The sequence below is a fragment of the Danio aesculapii genome, chromosome 1 (assembly GCF_903798145.1).
Source record: "Danio aesculapii chromosome 1, fDanAes4.1, whole genome shotgun sequence".
Taxonomy (NCBI): domain Eukaryota; kingdom Metazoa; phylum Chordata; class Actinopteri; order Cypriniformes; family Danionidae; genus Danio; species Danio aesculapii.
In genome coordinates this window covers 779814-795981 of record NC_079435.1, presented here as the reverse complement: position 1 = coordinate 795981, position 16168 = coordinate 779814, and the positions used below count along the sequence as shown (strand labels likewise).

Sequence of the window (16168 nt, the reverse complement as noted above, 5' to 3'; positions counted from 1 at the left end):
AGGATAGCATAGCCTCCATTGGATGTATACGACAAAATCTTGTTGGTAGTAGTTGGTAATCTGGGTACTCTTTTTATAATATAATTTCAGACATACAACTTGGCTTGCAGACTGTTTTTAACAAACTTTATAGTATGTTCATATGCGATTTCGGACACAGCCTTTGTTGAGCTAATGTGTAATTCTTGTAAACAGTTAGAGGACATGCATTATAAACAGTCTTTTCATTTAATTATTTTCTCCCACATTTGAAAGTTATAGAAATATGGGCTACTTCCAGCCTTAAGATATATTGTGAATTTGAGAATGTCATTTATTCACTCCATAAGCTGGGGTTTTGTGTATGTGTCGCTGCTTAAGTGGAGATTTTCAGCTCTGGAGAAAAATAACTGACTCAGAGAAAATGGCGGGTAAACATTTGAATTTTGTATCAATTCAAACTGAACTGAATTTAGCCGTTATGTGCCAAGTAATTGGGAGGGGCGGGGTTAGCTTTGGGGTTTTGTTCTGTCATAATTTCATCGACCTTTTTCGATCGTGTTAATATCATTAAGGGTTAGTCGTGTCATTTGGGTGAACAAGCTGACATTTGTCGAAATTTTTTTTAGCTAAGCGGTACTGTAGGGGGCGCTAGGGTGATTTTTTTTCCTATCGGACCGCCAAACCACTGAAGGAATAAACACTGGAGCCCTCGATGGAAGCGATTGTGAGTGTGATTTGTGTTCTGCTATATGAAGTTGTCCGTTGTTTTACTATGATTTAAGCACGATGTTTATTTTATTCATAACAAAATGGGTGGTTCACTAACGGGAAAAGCAAGTAGGCTAACAACACAGTCGCTGTTTTACTGCACTAACAGTTTTGAGCAATGTTATTTGTTGTAAAACTGCTTTAGAAATGTCCGATTTCAGTAGCACTCTGAAAATCGGCACGTTATTGATAATATATATGTTACACTTTATATTTCCTGTTAAAATCAGGCACTGCATCAAAACTAAAAGACATTTATGACAATCCAATAAATAAACACTATAATAATTTATTGGAAATAATACAGTGTATTTGAGCCATATTGTACTGTGTATATATTATAATTTTTACTACTGTTTGTTAGTAAACGCTTCAGGAAGCTGTATTAACTATAGTGATCTGATGTAATATATTGTAGCTTACTTTGTTTTTAACTACAGTAAACAATGGTCTACTGTTGTGTAATATACCCATAGTTGTAAAAAACTACAGTAATGGGTCGTTTGTTCATACTACTGTAGTTGTGTTACATGAGAAACTATAGAATTCTACCACAACAGATTAATTGACATCATTTACTATAGTATGATTCAAAAAGTATACATTACCAGAGTATTTTCCATGTGGGCACTGACAATTTATATAATATATTTTATAAATGTGAGTAATTTACTTGCTTTCTGTGTAGTTTTTCTCTCATTCTGAGTTTGAAGGTTCGATTATGAAAGCGTGTGTTTGCTGATGATGTGCTGTTTGTGTCCAGATGTTGAGCATGGAAGTGCAGATGGACGTGAGCTGCTGTAAATCAGTAGGAACTGATCTGTCCATGCTGGATATTGAGGATTTCATTAGTCAAATCTGTCAGCTGAAGAAAGAGGTGGCGTCGCTGGAGGCCAAGCTGACAGAAAGAGGAGAGAAACTCCAGCCAGAGGTTTGAGCAGATCTTCATGTCCTGAAGGTGGATTGATGAGCTCTCTGTCAGACGCAGCTGATGTTTCTTGTGTTTTTCAGCGTCAGGATTTGCTGTGCGGCGTCAGAGCTCAGAGATCCAGAGACACGCAGAACTCAGAGCTCAGCCTGACTTTACTCTGTTATACTGACGCTCAGGATCATCAGAGCTCTGAGCCAAACGCTGGAGAACAGCTGACCACCCTGAAGATGTGCTCCGTCAGACTGGAGGACTGCAGGAACCTGATCCAGAGCACAGAAAATACCACAGAAGAAGAGGAAGATCAGAGAGAGGAGGATGGTGATAATAACGAAAATGCAAAAGATGATGATGAAGATGAGAAAAATGATGATGATGATGATGATTTTATTCCTGCAGGTTTGTTTCTTTTATGACCTCTTGTGGTTTTCCATGATTTGTAAATGTCAGCAGAGACTCCGTAAAATCAGGTTTTCTTTTTGGTCCTTACTCTTTGTTGTTCCATGATGGTGGTTTAACAAACTTCGGATTACAGGGCTAGTATTGAGTTGTCAAAACCACACCAGTGCAATCAGGCTTTGTTGGTCTCGGTCTTCGATTTCTAAACTAGAACATAACCTGAACATAGCCAGATAATGACGGGAACATAACTAGAACATAACCTGAACATAGCCGGATAGTGATTTGATCATAACTAGAACATATCCTGAGCATAGCCAGATTGTGACGTGATCATTGCTAGAACATAACCTGAGCATAGCCAGATAATGACGGAAACATAACTAGAACATAACCTGAGCATAGCCAGATTGTGACGTGAATATAACTAGAACATAACCTGAGCATAGCTAGATAATGACGTGAATATAACTAGAACATAACCTGAGCATAGCCAGATAATGACGTGAATATAACTAGAACATAACCTGAGCATAGCCAGATAATGACGGGAACATAACTAGAACATAACCTGAGCATAGCCAGATAATGAGGGGAACATAACTAGAACATAACCTTAGCATGACCAGATAATGATGGAAACATAACTAGAACATAACCTGAGCATAGCCAGATAATGATGGAAACATAACTAGAACATAACCTGAGCATAGCCAGATAATGACGGGAATGTAACTAGAACATAACCTGAGCATAGCCAGATAGTGACGTAAATATAACTAGAACATAACCTGAGCATAGCCAGATAATGACGGGAACATAACCTGAGCATAGCCAGAATGTAACCAGAAATTCAAAAATAAGCAAAAAAATAATGTAAACAATATCAGCAGAATATAATCTGAGCATAACCTGAACATCACCAGAAAGCAGTGTGACCATAATCAGAAAATAACACAAACACAACTAGACAATTACGTGAACATAGCCAGAACAAAGCCAAAAAGTAACCAGAAAATATCCTGAACATAACATAAACATAGCCTGAACATCACCAGAAAATAATATAAATATAATCTGAACATAACAAGAACATGACCAGAACATAACTAGAAAATAACATGAACATAACCACAAATTTACATGAACGTAGCCAGAATATGACGTGAACTTAAAAGAACATTTCCTACTCCACAGCAGGTTAGCTGTGCCGTGTAAGTTTCAAAGACTGATTAAAGCTGAGTTACCTTCATAGTAGCTAAAACCCAGAATTGATGAAAACTAAACTGAAACTCAGCTAGCTGGCCAGATAATCCAGTTTCATGGTACAGGCCCCAGGTTTTGATAGCAGGTCTGTGAAATTTTAAAATGTAATGGAAAACTTGCTGCAATCAGTCCTTAAAGTCGATCTAATATTAAAACATTCAGTTATTCAGGGTGTCCGCTGGGTTAAAAAGGTAGTAAATGAAATTAGCCAAAATTAAGGACAATAAAAAGTAATAAACGTCATCTGACGAGGTATTAAATTTTCGAGCCAATTTTTTTTTTTGAAGATTTATTTTTGGCCTTTTTGCCTTCATTAAGTGGATAGGACGGTATTTCAGACAGGAAGCGAAGTGGAAGAGAGAAAGAGGGGTTAGGGATGGTAAGTGTCCTTTGAAAATGGGACGCCATGAAGTGCTACTGCACCATATGTCAACGCGCTAACCACTAGGCTGTTGCGCCGACGAGCCCAATTTTTTTAGATAAATATTCAATTTGTGCAGGCCCTTATTCTAAAATTTGTGTGGATTTATTTATATGTTGAGATTAGGAGCTGAGTGATATTATGTGAGGTGGTGTTCGTTCGCGCACGCTGAAACAAGCTGGGTACACGGCTGGCATTTGGGCGAGCTCGCTTTCGTTCATCAATTAAATTAAAACATGGGAAATGCAAGTTTTCGGACCTCTGGCTGGAGGACTCAAGATTTAAAGACTGGCTTAGGCCTGTTGTTGGCAACAGCCGCGAGGCTTATTGCCACGTCTGCAAGAAGATGATTAATATAGCCTCGCTTGCACATGCATAACGCAGCGCCTGCACTTAAACTCACAGCAATCTATTATGACACTTTTATTGATCTTTTTTCTCATAATTAACAGCAAGAACAAACATTGAAGCATTGTCTGATTGACATGCAGCACCTAATTATGTTCAAAAGAATTTAAAAAGCCAAATAGGCTGAATTTATACCTCGTTTCGAAAGTAAAACATACTCTAATAGGTAGTACAGTGTGTGGGTGAGAGGGGGGCAGTGTTTCAATGTGATCCGGTTATTTTGTGGTTGTGTGACTGCTGGTGTTGGTTGCTGTATGGTTAACAGTTATGACAGTTAAAGTAACTAGGTTAATTTAAATAAAAAATAAATAAAATATTCGTCTATTATTTTGGATGTTTTTTGTGGGTCTGAGTGGATTTTGGACAGCTTTTGGGCTGGAAAAAGTTTAGTATATATGACAACACTGGTGGTAGCTTGGCAAAAGAGCCGCCCGCGATGTCAACACAGTCACACAGAATCTATCGGCACAGTTCAGGACGGTTGTCTAACCGTGCTGAGAATTACAGGCCAAGAATGGTTTGTAATCGTGCTTTGCTATGACATATATGACATTGATTAAAAACTATGGACAAAGGCCCATTGTGCCATCTTAATTAATCCCTCTGCTTTACTTAGATGTATATGCTATCTGCAATATGTTATTCCATTTGGAAAGATATTTCATTTACGCCACTACAGTTGCAGCTCTAAGTCGTGCTGGTGTTAAAACATTTTTTTGAAGGTATTAAAAAAGGTAGAAGGTATTAAATTCAACTTAAGAAGTTCTGTATAAACCCTGTTACTATTAAATGTATCGTCAGATATTTTATTGAAGTTCTGCTTCTTTCAGATGACAACATTGCATCGTCTGATGAAGAAGCGCCTTTAACTTCAAAAGATGAGCTGAAGGCCAAGAAGAGTTTCTCCTGCACCTCCTGTGGAAAAACATTCGCCTGTCAAAGTTATTTATTGATTCACGAAAAAAAACACTCAGAACCGGAAGTCTTCACCTGCTGGAAATGTCGTAAGACTTTTCCTACATTACAGGAGAAAAAACTTCATGTACAAGAGCATCTGGCAGAAAAGGAGTTTCACTGTGAACAGTGCGGGAAGGACTTTTTATTTTCTTCTCACCTAAAAGCTCATATAAAGACACACAGCGGTGAACTGCGTGTCCAGTGCGGCGAATGCAGCAAATCATTCAGCACCAAAGGCAACCTGGAGGTTCATAAGAGAATCCACACAGGTGAACGCCCGTATAAATGCCCTCACTGCAAGAAGAGTTTTAACTACAAATCCTACATGAAGAACCACATCCGCATTCACACCAATGAGAGGCCGTACCAGTGCAGCGAGTGCGGAAAAACCTTCAAAACAACCAACTCTCTAAACTCACATCTAAAATTCCACTCTGAGGAAAAACCTCATCAGTGCAAATACTGCGACAAACGATTCCGGCAGAAATCAAATCTGAATGTCCATGAGAGGACTCACACTGGAGAGAAACCGTACCTGTGTGCCGAATGCGGGATGAGTTTTATTACCACGACACATTTAATTGCTCACCAGAGAATCCACACTGGAGAAAAACCGTACCTGTGCAACATCTGTGGGCGGAGTTTCAATAAGCAAATCATCTTTATAAACCACATGAGGACTCACACTGGAGAAAGACCCTATAAATGTTCACACTGCGACAAGACGTTTGCTCGATCTGATGTGCTGAAGACCCACGAGAGGGTTCACACCGGAGAGAAACCGTACCGCTGCTCCATCTGCGAAGAGAGGTTTGCGTATTTAGGAAGTTTTCTGAGCCACCAGAAGAAACATGGAGGAGAACGAGTGGATGCGTAGATTAGTGTATGATGTAGAATTGAGTGTTTCTGGCAGCGTTTCTCAATCCTAGTCCTCACTCTCCACTGCTCTGCATAATTTTGATATTTTGAAAAGAAGTTAAAATTGTGCACTGTTAGCTATTGACTTCATTAGTATGGTCTCATGTGAGAGGTGCTGCAAAACACATGAGCATAACAGCCCTGTCCATTAACTGCATGTCTACATAGGAAAAACAATGAAAAAGTAGCACACTGGAATAGAGAAACGTGTTCTTTGCGATATTATATTACCATATTCAAATACAGCTTTAAAAATAAAAATGTATAAATAAAAACTGAGTGTCATAAATTAAACGAGTATATAGCTGCATTCGAAATCATCTACGACTCGAGTATGTGTAAATTCACATTTACTACACGACTGTTCGAAGAGTTCGTTCTATATCAGGGTGTCCGCGGGGTCTTTAAAAGTAATAATAGTTGATAAATCAATTATAAGAAAATTAAGGCCGTTATAAGGTATTAAAAAGTCTTAATCGTGTTTTTACAAGGTCCTAAATTTTGTTCAAGCGTTGTTTGGCTCCAAAAAAGCATGAATATATTTATTTTCCTCCTAATATTAAAAATGGCGTGCGCGATCCACGTAATTGGTTTGGGCTGGTGCGTGTCTGGCCAAGTTCCTCCGTCCAGATACTGTCACGTAATTTGCGACAAACGCGAGAAAGTGATGTGATGCTCTCCACATGTAGCGAAACCATAGAGCGAAACAGACGGCAAAATGAGAAAATATAAAATTGCATAAAACAGTGGATGAAACCTGTCACTGAAAACAACCGCGTAATTCTTTCAAGCTTTGTATTTTCCGAGCTTATCTGAGTTCTGCTGCATGGTTGTGCTGCATTGATTTAACTACAACTGTTTATTAACTGTTTATTAAGTTAAAGGTTTAATACTAATTAGAACTTGAAGTGGCGATTAAAATATTCTGAGAAGCTCTTTAAAAAGTCTTAAAAATGTATTGAAAGTACCTTTAGGATTCCTGCATATACCCTGTTTATAGTATGAATGCAAGTAGTATGAATGGAACTTGGTGGTTCTACATCCGCCATTTCTCATTATCACATGACCTACCCACGTCAGTTCGCTTCAGTCCTGTTCATGAATTATCTAGCATTGCATTATTGAATAGCACAGCCTCCACTGGATGCATACTACAGAATCTTGCTGATAGTAATTTGTCATCTGGGTACTTCTACTGTTTCTACAATACTATCCACTTGTTAAGTGTGACGTCACGCAAAGCGACTTCCGGGTCCAAGCGCTTTATCAAACTGTACTGGGAGGCTCATCAAATGGTAATAATAAATGTTTACAAAGCACTGTAATACTTTCGAAAACCACAATCACTATATATATATATATATATATATATATATATATATTGTCCATGCCTAATATCCGATGGCCAGAAAGGGATTATTTTTTAATAAATTGTTACAATTTTGGTATATGTTATGCAGTAAGTCCAGAGACTGTTGTGTACACAATGATTTTATATACAATTTACTAAAAAAGTGGCCATTAACAAAAAATTTTCTCAATTCAAATGAGTAGCAGCTTCGACCCGTAAACAGTATTCCATATGTCACCGATACATCATGGCTTAACAAGCGGATAATTTCAGACACACAATTTGGCTTGCATACTTTTTTTTAACATATTTCAATGTATGTTCATATGCTATTTTGGATTTTTGGACAATTTTGGTCTTTGTTTAGCTAATGTTTAGCTAATGAGTCTTGTAAACAGTTTCATTAAGTTTTATTTAATTTAGTTTCTCCCAAATTTGCAAGTTATAAAGATATACTTTCAGCCTTAAGATATATTGTGAATATAGTATTGTGAATTTGAGAATGTCCTTTATTCACTCCATAAGCTGGGGTTTTGTGTGTGTCGCTGCTTAAATGGAGATTTTCAGCTCTGGAGAAAAATAACTGACTCTGAGAAAACGGCGGGTAAACATTTGAATTTTGTATCAATTCAAACTGAACTGAATTTAGCCGTTATGCTCTAAGTATGGGGGGAGGGGCTTAACTCCGCAGGGTTATAACTGCGGCTACTAGACATTTTTAACACAGGATATTAATATTTACTATTTTTCATTACGATAAGGGATAGGTTTAGCTTTGGGGTAGGTATATACGTTAATAAAACACAATAGGTTGGACCAACTCGTTTTGTTATGTCATCATTTTATCGACTTTATTTCTCCATGCTAATAGTATCAATGGCTAGTCGTGTCATTTGGGTGAAGCTGACATTTTCAAGTTTTTTTCTTCACAATATTAATGGCCATAGCTGAGCGGTACTGTAGGGGGCGCTGTGGTGATTTTCATCTACCGGACCGCCAAACCACGGAAGGAATAAACACCAGAGCCCTCGATGGAAACGATGGTGAGTGTGTTTTGTGTTCTGCTGTATGAAGTTGTCCACCGTTTTACAAACAGCGGAAGTAAGCCATGGTCAGCATGTTATTGTTATGATTTAAGCACCATATTTTTTATTCGTGGTAAAATGGGTGGTTTACAATTGGTAAAAAATAAGTAGGCTAACAAAGTTGCTGCTTTACTGCATTAACACTTTTGAGCAATGTTATTTGTTGTAAAACTGCTTTAAAATGTTCACGTTAATGGTAATATGCATTGTACTTTAAGTGTGCTGTTAAAAAGACCCTGTAATGAAACTAAAACACACATTTATGTCACTGCAAATTCATAAACATTAATAATTTCTTGAAAAAATGCAGTGTTTTTGAACCATACTATACAGTATATACTGTACTGTAGATATATAATAAGTACAACTGTTTGGTAATGAATACTCCAGCATACTGTAGTATTGATTATAGCAAAACTAATGTAATATATATATATATTGTAGCGTACTTTGTTTTTTACTACAGTAAACAATGGTCTACTGTTGTGTAATATACCCATAGTTGTAGAAAACTACAGTAATGGGTCGTTTGTTCATATTACTGTAGTTGTGTTACATGAGCAACTATAGAATTCTACCACAACAGATTAACTGACATCATTTACTATAGTATGATTTAAAAAGTGTACATTACCAGAGTATTTTTCATGTGGGCACTGACAATTTATATAATATATATTATAAATGTCAGTAATTTACTTGCTTTCGGTGTAGTTTTTCTCTCATTCTGAGTTTGATGGTTCGATTATGAAAGCGTGTGTTTTGCTGATGATGTGGTGTTTGTGTCCAGATGTTGAGCGTGGAAGTGCAGATGGACATGAGCTGCTGTAAATCAGTAGGAACTGATCTGTCCATGCTGGATATTGAGGATTTCATTAGTCAAATCTGTCAGCTGAAGAAAGAGGTGGCGTCGCTGGAGGCCAAGCTGAGAGAAAGAGGAGAGAAACTCCAGCCAGAGGTTTGAGCAGATCTTCATGTCCTGAAGGTGTATTGATGAGCTCTCTGTCAGACGCAGCTGATGTTTCTTGTGTGTTTCAGCATCAGGATTTACTGTGCGGTGTCAGAGATCAGAGATCCAGAGACTCGCAGAACTCAGAGCTCAGCCTGACTTTACTCTGTTATACTGACGCTCAGGATCATCAGAGCTCTGAGCCAAACGCTGGAGAACAGCAGACCAACCTGAAGATGTGCTCCGTCAGACTGGAGGACTGCAGGAACCTGATCCAGAGCACAGAAAACACCACAGAAGAAGAAGATCAGAGAGAGCAGGAGGAGGAAGATGATGATGGTGATAATGATAAAGATGGGAAAGATGATAATGATGGAAATGAGGATGATGGTGATGATGATCATGAAGATAATGGCAATGATGAAAATGATGATGAATTCATTCCTGCAGGTTTGTTTCTTCTATCACCTTTGACATCAGTGTTTGTAGAATATGATTCTATATAGAATAGATGATTTGACAGATCCCAAACTTTTTCATTATGAGAACAGGCTTTTGGATCATTACTTTCTTCAAATTTTCCTCTCCATATGCACCAGACACTATCTTAAGAACACTCCACGTTCCTGGAAAAACATTGTGTGATTTTTATGCTTTATTCACACCAAACATGGAGCACCGCTTCACTCGCTATAGTTCAGTGTTTCCCAACCCTGTTCCTGGAGGCACACCAACAGTACATATTTTGGACGTCTCCCTTATCTGACCCATTACCTTCAGGTTTAGGAGTCTCTTCTGATCTTCTGATGAGTTGATTCAGGTGTGTTTGATTAGGGAGAGGTTAAAAATGTGTACTGTTGGTGTGCCTTCAGGAACAGGGTTGGGAAACACTGTTCTAGTTTGCTTTCGGGATGCTTTTGCCCTTTCACACCATACACGTTTGAGGTGAATTCTACATGTTCATGTCAAATGCGATGTACATTCTAGGGGTGGGTGATGTCGGCCAATTTGGCATCGTACAATGTCTAATGTGAAGCATCGTGATGGAGGATGGCATTGTCATCAGAGGCAGCGGTAAAATAATTATTTATGAATAATTAATTCTTAACGAATTAATTATTTGTAGCCTACCGTTTCAACTACCTGACCGCATGGTCTTTGTTTTACCCATAACCAAATCATGAATAAATAAAGATAGGTTACACACAAATTACCACCTGTCAATCACTTTTTCGGCGGGACTCTAAATAGGCAGAGTGATCTGTGTTGTTATAATGACGTCCATTATATCCAAACTTGGTTGGTTAAAAAAGGCGCGCAACCAACCAACAGTGTCTGAGGTTTTCACTATAATGACTAAGTACAAGCGTGAAAGTGAAAAATTGAAGCAGTGTACTGACTCTGTGACACGTTACCTGATAGATTCAAAAGACCAAAGAGTCGTTAGATAGAGACAAGATGAATTAAATATCTCAATTAACAACTATAGTGAGACGACATCCAGCGCTACATCCTTGATAAACTGTCCCACGTGATCTGCTCTCTGGAGTTTTGTGCTCAAAGCACCCGCTGAGTGCGTGGAGCTCAGACGCGCACCGCTGCAGCGCATGACCATGTGTGTGGTCACGTGATGTGCTCTTTCAGCAGTGTAGTGTGGAAGAAGGGCTGTTCAGAAATGCTAGCTCAAACGCCAGTAGCTATATTTCCATCCACCCATTTTTATGTGCATTTTGGATGTGTGCATAAAAAACGGGTGATGGAAACACCAAGATGCGCATACATTTTTAAAATGCGCATAAAAAACATAACTGAGAAGGATAAACTTTTGATTCGATAAGAAAAGATGCACATAAACTGTGATGGAAACACTTTTACCAAACAAATTCCAGTATGAACATTAAAAAGATCATGTGATGTTGTTATCAGAGATCATGTGATGATAAATGTGTGTGAATATATAAACCAGCAGGCTGAGCACACTGTAGAACATCTGAAATGTTGTTTTGGTCGTTCTAAAACGCCGTAACCGTTTCAGTATTAGGGTTATTATATTATTAATGACCTCCTGAATCAAGAGCAGCTGAGCTCCGCGTCTCACGCCTTCAAACGCCACCGCGTGTTCACTGCATGTCAGGATTGCCCCCTGAGGCGCAAGTCATTTATTAAATGAAGAAAAGATTGGCGCAGCTTCTCTTATCACAGCAAATTCAGTTTTAACTGTTGATATTTGTCGCCAGTTAATCAGGAAATGATGATTTTGTTCGCTTTGACTCGTTGGTTGGAAACGCTGCTTTATTCGCACGTCTTTAATACGATAATCCAGTTTTGTGCATAAAGTTGATTCACATGTTTGGATGGAAAAACAGCTAGTGTGGACGTGGATCGTTTTCATTCTAAAATGCCATTTTAAGACGTATTAGTGTAAAGGGGCCTAAGTGTGTATTTCGTAAGCGGGTTGCTGCTGCAACGGGGGCAGGGGATTGTGATGCTGGCTCAGCCTTGTGATGTCTATCGGCGATGGATGATGACATCCTCTATCGATCCAACCCTAGTACATTCTGTATCATTCATGCTGCGCAGTGAATATTTGCCTACATTCGCGTGTTTGCATCGCACAAATGCTTTTTTTATTGCACAGCTACAATGTATAACGTTAACTTTGGTCTGGACCAAAGGAAATGTACTACAGGTGTGAGAGCAGCCTTTATTCTGCATTTAGTGTGAAGCCAGCGTAAGTGTGCCTCACACCGGGCTTCACAAACCACCCGTAGGTTACACACTCTTTACCTCTCCATATGCTCCAGACACCTTCTTATAAGCTGTACAATTCTGGCTAAAATGAAAATCACGTTTTTTTTTTTTTTTTGCTTAAAATAAAGATCACGATTCTCAATTATTGGCTATTATTATTGTTCTCAAACACATGGTAAAACAGCAATATTATGTGTAGGTCTACTGTTGGTTAAAATGCTAAATTTTGTATAGACTTTGAATGGTGGACTTGAACAGACTTTAAATATGTTCTGGTCATCAATGCAAAGTGATGACATCAGAATACAACTATTCATAATTCTGATATTGAATTATTATGTTTGAGACACGTGCTTGCAATCTGTCATTAACAACATCATTAGACCATTTATTCACTGGTAAAATCAGACATTTGTTATTATCAGATTCCCTCCTGCTTTATATTCAACATTATATAGGCGAGAGTAGTTATACTGATACTGTTAAACATTCATTTACACAACACTTTGTGTAGCTATGAAAGAAAAACATACTAAATGCTTGTCCTAATCATTCCTCTAAAATGTGATATGATTATCTAAATGACGTGCGCGATTTCGGTTTTATTTTCATTGCTAAGTGCGATTCATACTTCCTGGACGGCTAACAAATGATCGCTCTGTACCACAAGCTGAACAATATTTACCTTTATTACCTGTTATTCACAGCCTATGCAGGTTCTGTTCACTAAGGTAGACTTCATTCACAGGCGCACGCCCACCCACTCTGTGGTAACAGCTGGCGGTCAGCTCATGTATGATTTCGCGGCCGTGAATACATCATTACATGAAGACAGAAATGGCATTTTTGGGTGAATTGTACCTTATAAATACAGTATGTAACTCTTTCAACACCATTTTGAGGTGTCCACTATGCATCGAGCAATGTATGTAAAACAGTGTGAAGACTTGTACGATCTCCTTTGCTTCTCTCCTGAACTTGAAAATCTGATTGCAGAATCGTAGAAACGCTGGATTAAGATCGTCTTAGGCAGGGGTGTCCACACTCGATCCTGGAGGGCCGGTGTCCTGGAGAGTTTAACTCCAACCCTAATCAAACACACCTGAAGCAGCTAATCAAGCTCTTACTAGATATACTAGAAACTTCCAGGCAGGTGTGTTGAAGCAAGACTCATCAAGACACTGGCCCTCCAGGACTGAGTTTGGACACCTCTGGTCTAGGGGGTCAAATCGAGATCATGATCTTTTTTCAATGAATCGTGCAGCTCTATTATAAGCAGGGCTTAATTTGTGCACGGCACCTCATTTTACCGATCCCCCTCCTCAACCGACACTTCTCCCCTGTCCGCTGTTCACTTTGACTTTTTTCTGCGACTCCCCAACCATCTTTACTTTAATCCACAACAACCCCCTCTCTCTTCACTTTAGTCCTTCGTCTGCGACACACCTCCGCCATCCAATGCAACGCCACACCCCCCTTCCCTCTCCAATTATGTCCACGACGCCTCTCCACCCTCGGGTAACATGCCGGATCCGTTGCCCTGACTTGATCCAGGACCTTGCAATTCACAAATTAAGCACTGATTACAAGCCCTCCATAGCAGTTCGATTCGCTCAGGTGAGTGGGCATGACAAACCACCAGCAGGATGTAATGACATCTAATTCAGATTAATATTCAGTTATCAGCCATGTGAGCAAAATTACATAAAAGTTCCAGTAGATAAAGCGGTTTATTAAATGATACACAATAATTTCACTATTTGTGTTAATTGTACATTTTTACAATTAAAAAGTCTATTAGATATAATATTTTATTTGATTCTATAAAGATATTTTATTGAAGTTTTGCTTCTTTCAGATGACAACGTTGAATCGTCTGATGAAGAAGCTCCTTTGACTTCGAAAGATAAGCAGAAGGCCAGGAAGAGTTTCTCCTGCACCTCCTGCAAGAAAACATTCACCTCTGAAAGTTTGTTATTGGTTCATGAAAAAAAACACTTAGAACCGAAGGTCTTCACCTGCAGGAGTTGTAATAAATGCTTTCCCACTTTAAAGGAGAAAAGACGTCACCTGAAAGAGCATCTGGAGAAAAAGGAGTTTCACTGTGAACAGTGCGGGATGGACTTTTTATTGTCTTGTCAACTAAAAGCTCACATGAAGACACACAGCGGTGAACTGCGTGTCCAGTGCGGCGAATGCAGCAAATCATTCAGCACCAAAGGGAACCTGGAGGCTCATAAGAGAATCCACACGGGCGAGCGGCCGTATAAATGCCCTCACTGCGAGATGAGCTTTAACCACGGATCCCACTTAAAGAAACACGTCCGCATTCACACCAACGACAAGCCGTACAAGTGCAGCGAGTGCGGAAAAACCTTCACAACCAGCAGCTCTCTAAACTCACATCTAAAGTTCCACTCTGAGGAAAAACCTCATCAGTGCAAATACTGCGACAAACGATTCCGGCAGAAATCAGCTTTGACTTCTCATGAGAAGACTCACAGTGGAGAGAAACCGTACCTGTGCGCCGAATGCGGGAAGAGTTTTATTACCACGACACATTTAACTGCTCACCAGAGAATCCACACTGGAGAAAAACCGTACCTGTGCAACATCTGTGGGCGGAGTTTCAATAAGCAAATCATCTTTATAAACCACATGAGGACTCACACTGGAGAAAGACCCTATAAATGTTCACACTGCGACAAGACGTTTGCACGATCTGATGTGCTGAAGACCCACGAGAGGGTTCATACCGGAGAGAAACCGTACCGCTGCTCCATCTGCGAAGAGAGGTTTGCGTATTTAGGAAGTTTTCTGAGCCACCAGAAGAAACATGGAGGAGAACGAGTGGATGCACTGAATTGATGTGTAGAATTTGCGGCCGTGTTTTAAGGTGTATTGTAATGATTAAAGTGATAGATCTTGAAAAATTCTTCATTTACGCTTCGTTTACTTTGATGAAAAGTCAAATATCAATTCAGAGTTGAGGAGCCATATATGAGAAGGCTCAACCTCCTTTAGTGGACTTACTACGTACTACCAGAAGCCCTGAAATTTGAGATCTTAAAGAGCGAGTTGGATTGCTATAGGTAAGGTTAAAGCTTTATAGGTAAGAGGCAATATTTTATAATCAATACAGAACTAAACAGGCAGCCAGTGTAACTGCGTTCACACCAAAATTCACAACACTGATCTCGTATTTAAAGGAGCCATTTACGCATATCAGCAAGTCAGTCACATTCCTGCATAAAACGATGATTTCTAGCGTGAAAATGGAGGCATTTTTTATCAAATCATTTAACAATAGAAGCTCAAGTCACATGTGGTGTGGCTTTGCTCCACTTAATTATCCAATGTGTCCATGTGTCTGAAATATCCTGAAGCAGCAGTACTGTTTTGTATTGTCGCATGAGATTCCCACTTTTTTAAAGAAAAAAAATATTTATAACATTAATGCACATCAGTAACTCACCAATAACTTATTTAATGTATGTTCCTGTAAGAAAACATTGTAAATAATTGGACATCCCGCGTCCGCAATAATCAAACCCTTGGGAACAACTGTGGTCGGAACCAAAGTTCACAGTGACTGTGTTCTCTGGACTCCTCTCAAGCGGTGGGCTTCGACATTTTGATTGCTTGTCGCCGAACCGCATCATAGCTCATTACCATAAAGTTGACTTGATTTCAACTCTCCTCGACGCCCACATCGGCGAAGACATGCTACACTGCTTCTCGCTGCCGGCTTCTATTGAAAATGGTTCACTTTTGGCTACTTTGACGCTCTCGCCGCTTTTGGTGTGAATGTACAGTAAGGAGGATAAAATTGGGGTGATGTGGTCATATTTTCTTGACACGGTAAGAACTCTGGCAGCTGCATTTTGCACTAACTTAAGTTTATTAGTAGCGGATGCTGGACAACCAGCGAACAAAGCATCACAGTAATCCAGCCTAGAGGTCATAAAAACATGAACTAGCTTTT

The 16168-nt window shown here is 39.2% G+C and overlaps 2 protein-coding genes across 3 annotated transcripts; both read left to right on the top strand.

Moving 5' to 3' along the window:
* The first annotated feature begins 100 nt into the window (after positions 1–100).
* On the top strand, positions 101–7418 carry LOC130221963 (zinc finger protein 501-like). 2 transcript variants are annotated; one of them, XM_056454560.1, is made up of 4 exons: positions 101–706; positions 1514–1681; positions 1762–2077; positions 5003–7417. In XM_056454560.1, the coding sequence occupies exons 1-4, from the start codon at positions 695–697 to the stop codon at positions 6004–6006; spliced, it is 1500 nt and encodes a 499-aa protein (XP_056310535.1). In that variant the 5' UTR covers positions 101–694; the 3' UTR covers positions 6007–7417. The 2 variants fall into 2 exon arrangements, with proteins under 2 accessions (XP_056310535.1, XP_056310542.1); XM_056454567.1 differs by lacking the exon at positions 101–706 and adding an exon at positions 760–819 and having other exon boundaries at positions 5003–7418.
* Positions 7419–7442: 24 nt separating this feature from the next.
* Positions 7443–15118, top strand: LOC130221943 (zinc finger protein 501). Its single transcript, XM_056454537.1, has 4 exons — positions 7443–8441; positions 9274–9441; positions 9522–9882; positions 14042–15118. Exons 1-4 carry the CDS (start codon positions 8430–8432, stop codon positions 15049–15051), a joined length of 1551 nt encoding a protein of 516 aa, XP_056310512.1. The 5' UTR covers positions 7443–8429; the 3' UTR covers positions 15052–15118.
* The last annotated feature ends 1050 nt before the right edge of the window (positions 15119–16168 follow it).

Excerpts from the sequence above, each read along its gene's own strand:
- LOC130221963 (XM_056454560.1), top strand. Across the intron at positions 1,682-1,761 it reads GAGAGAAACTCCAGCCAGAG|CGTCAGGATTTGCTGTGCGG; the intron begins GTTTGAGCAGAT and ends TGTGTTTTTCAG. Across the intron at positions 2,078-5,002 it reads TGATGATTTTATTCCTGCAG|ATGACAACATTGCATCGTCT; the intron begins GTTTGTTTCTTT and ends TGCTTCTTTCAG.
- LOC130221943 (XM_056454537.1), top strand. Across the intron at positions 9,442-9,521 it reads GAGAGAAACTCCAGCCAGAG|CATCAGGATTTACTGTGCGG; the intron begins GTTTGAGCAGAT and ends TGTGTGTTTCAG. Across the intron at positions 9,883-14,041 it reads TGATGAATTCATTCCTGCAG|ATGACAACGTTGAATCGTCT; the intron begins GTTTGTTTCTTC and ends TGCTTCTTTCAG.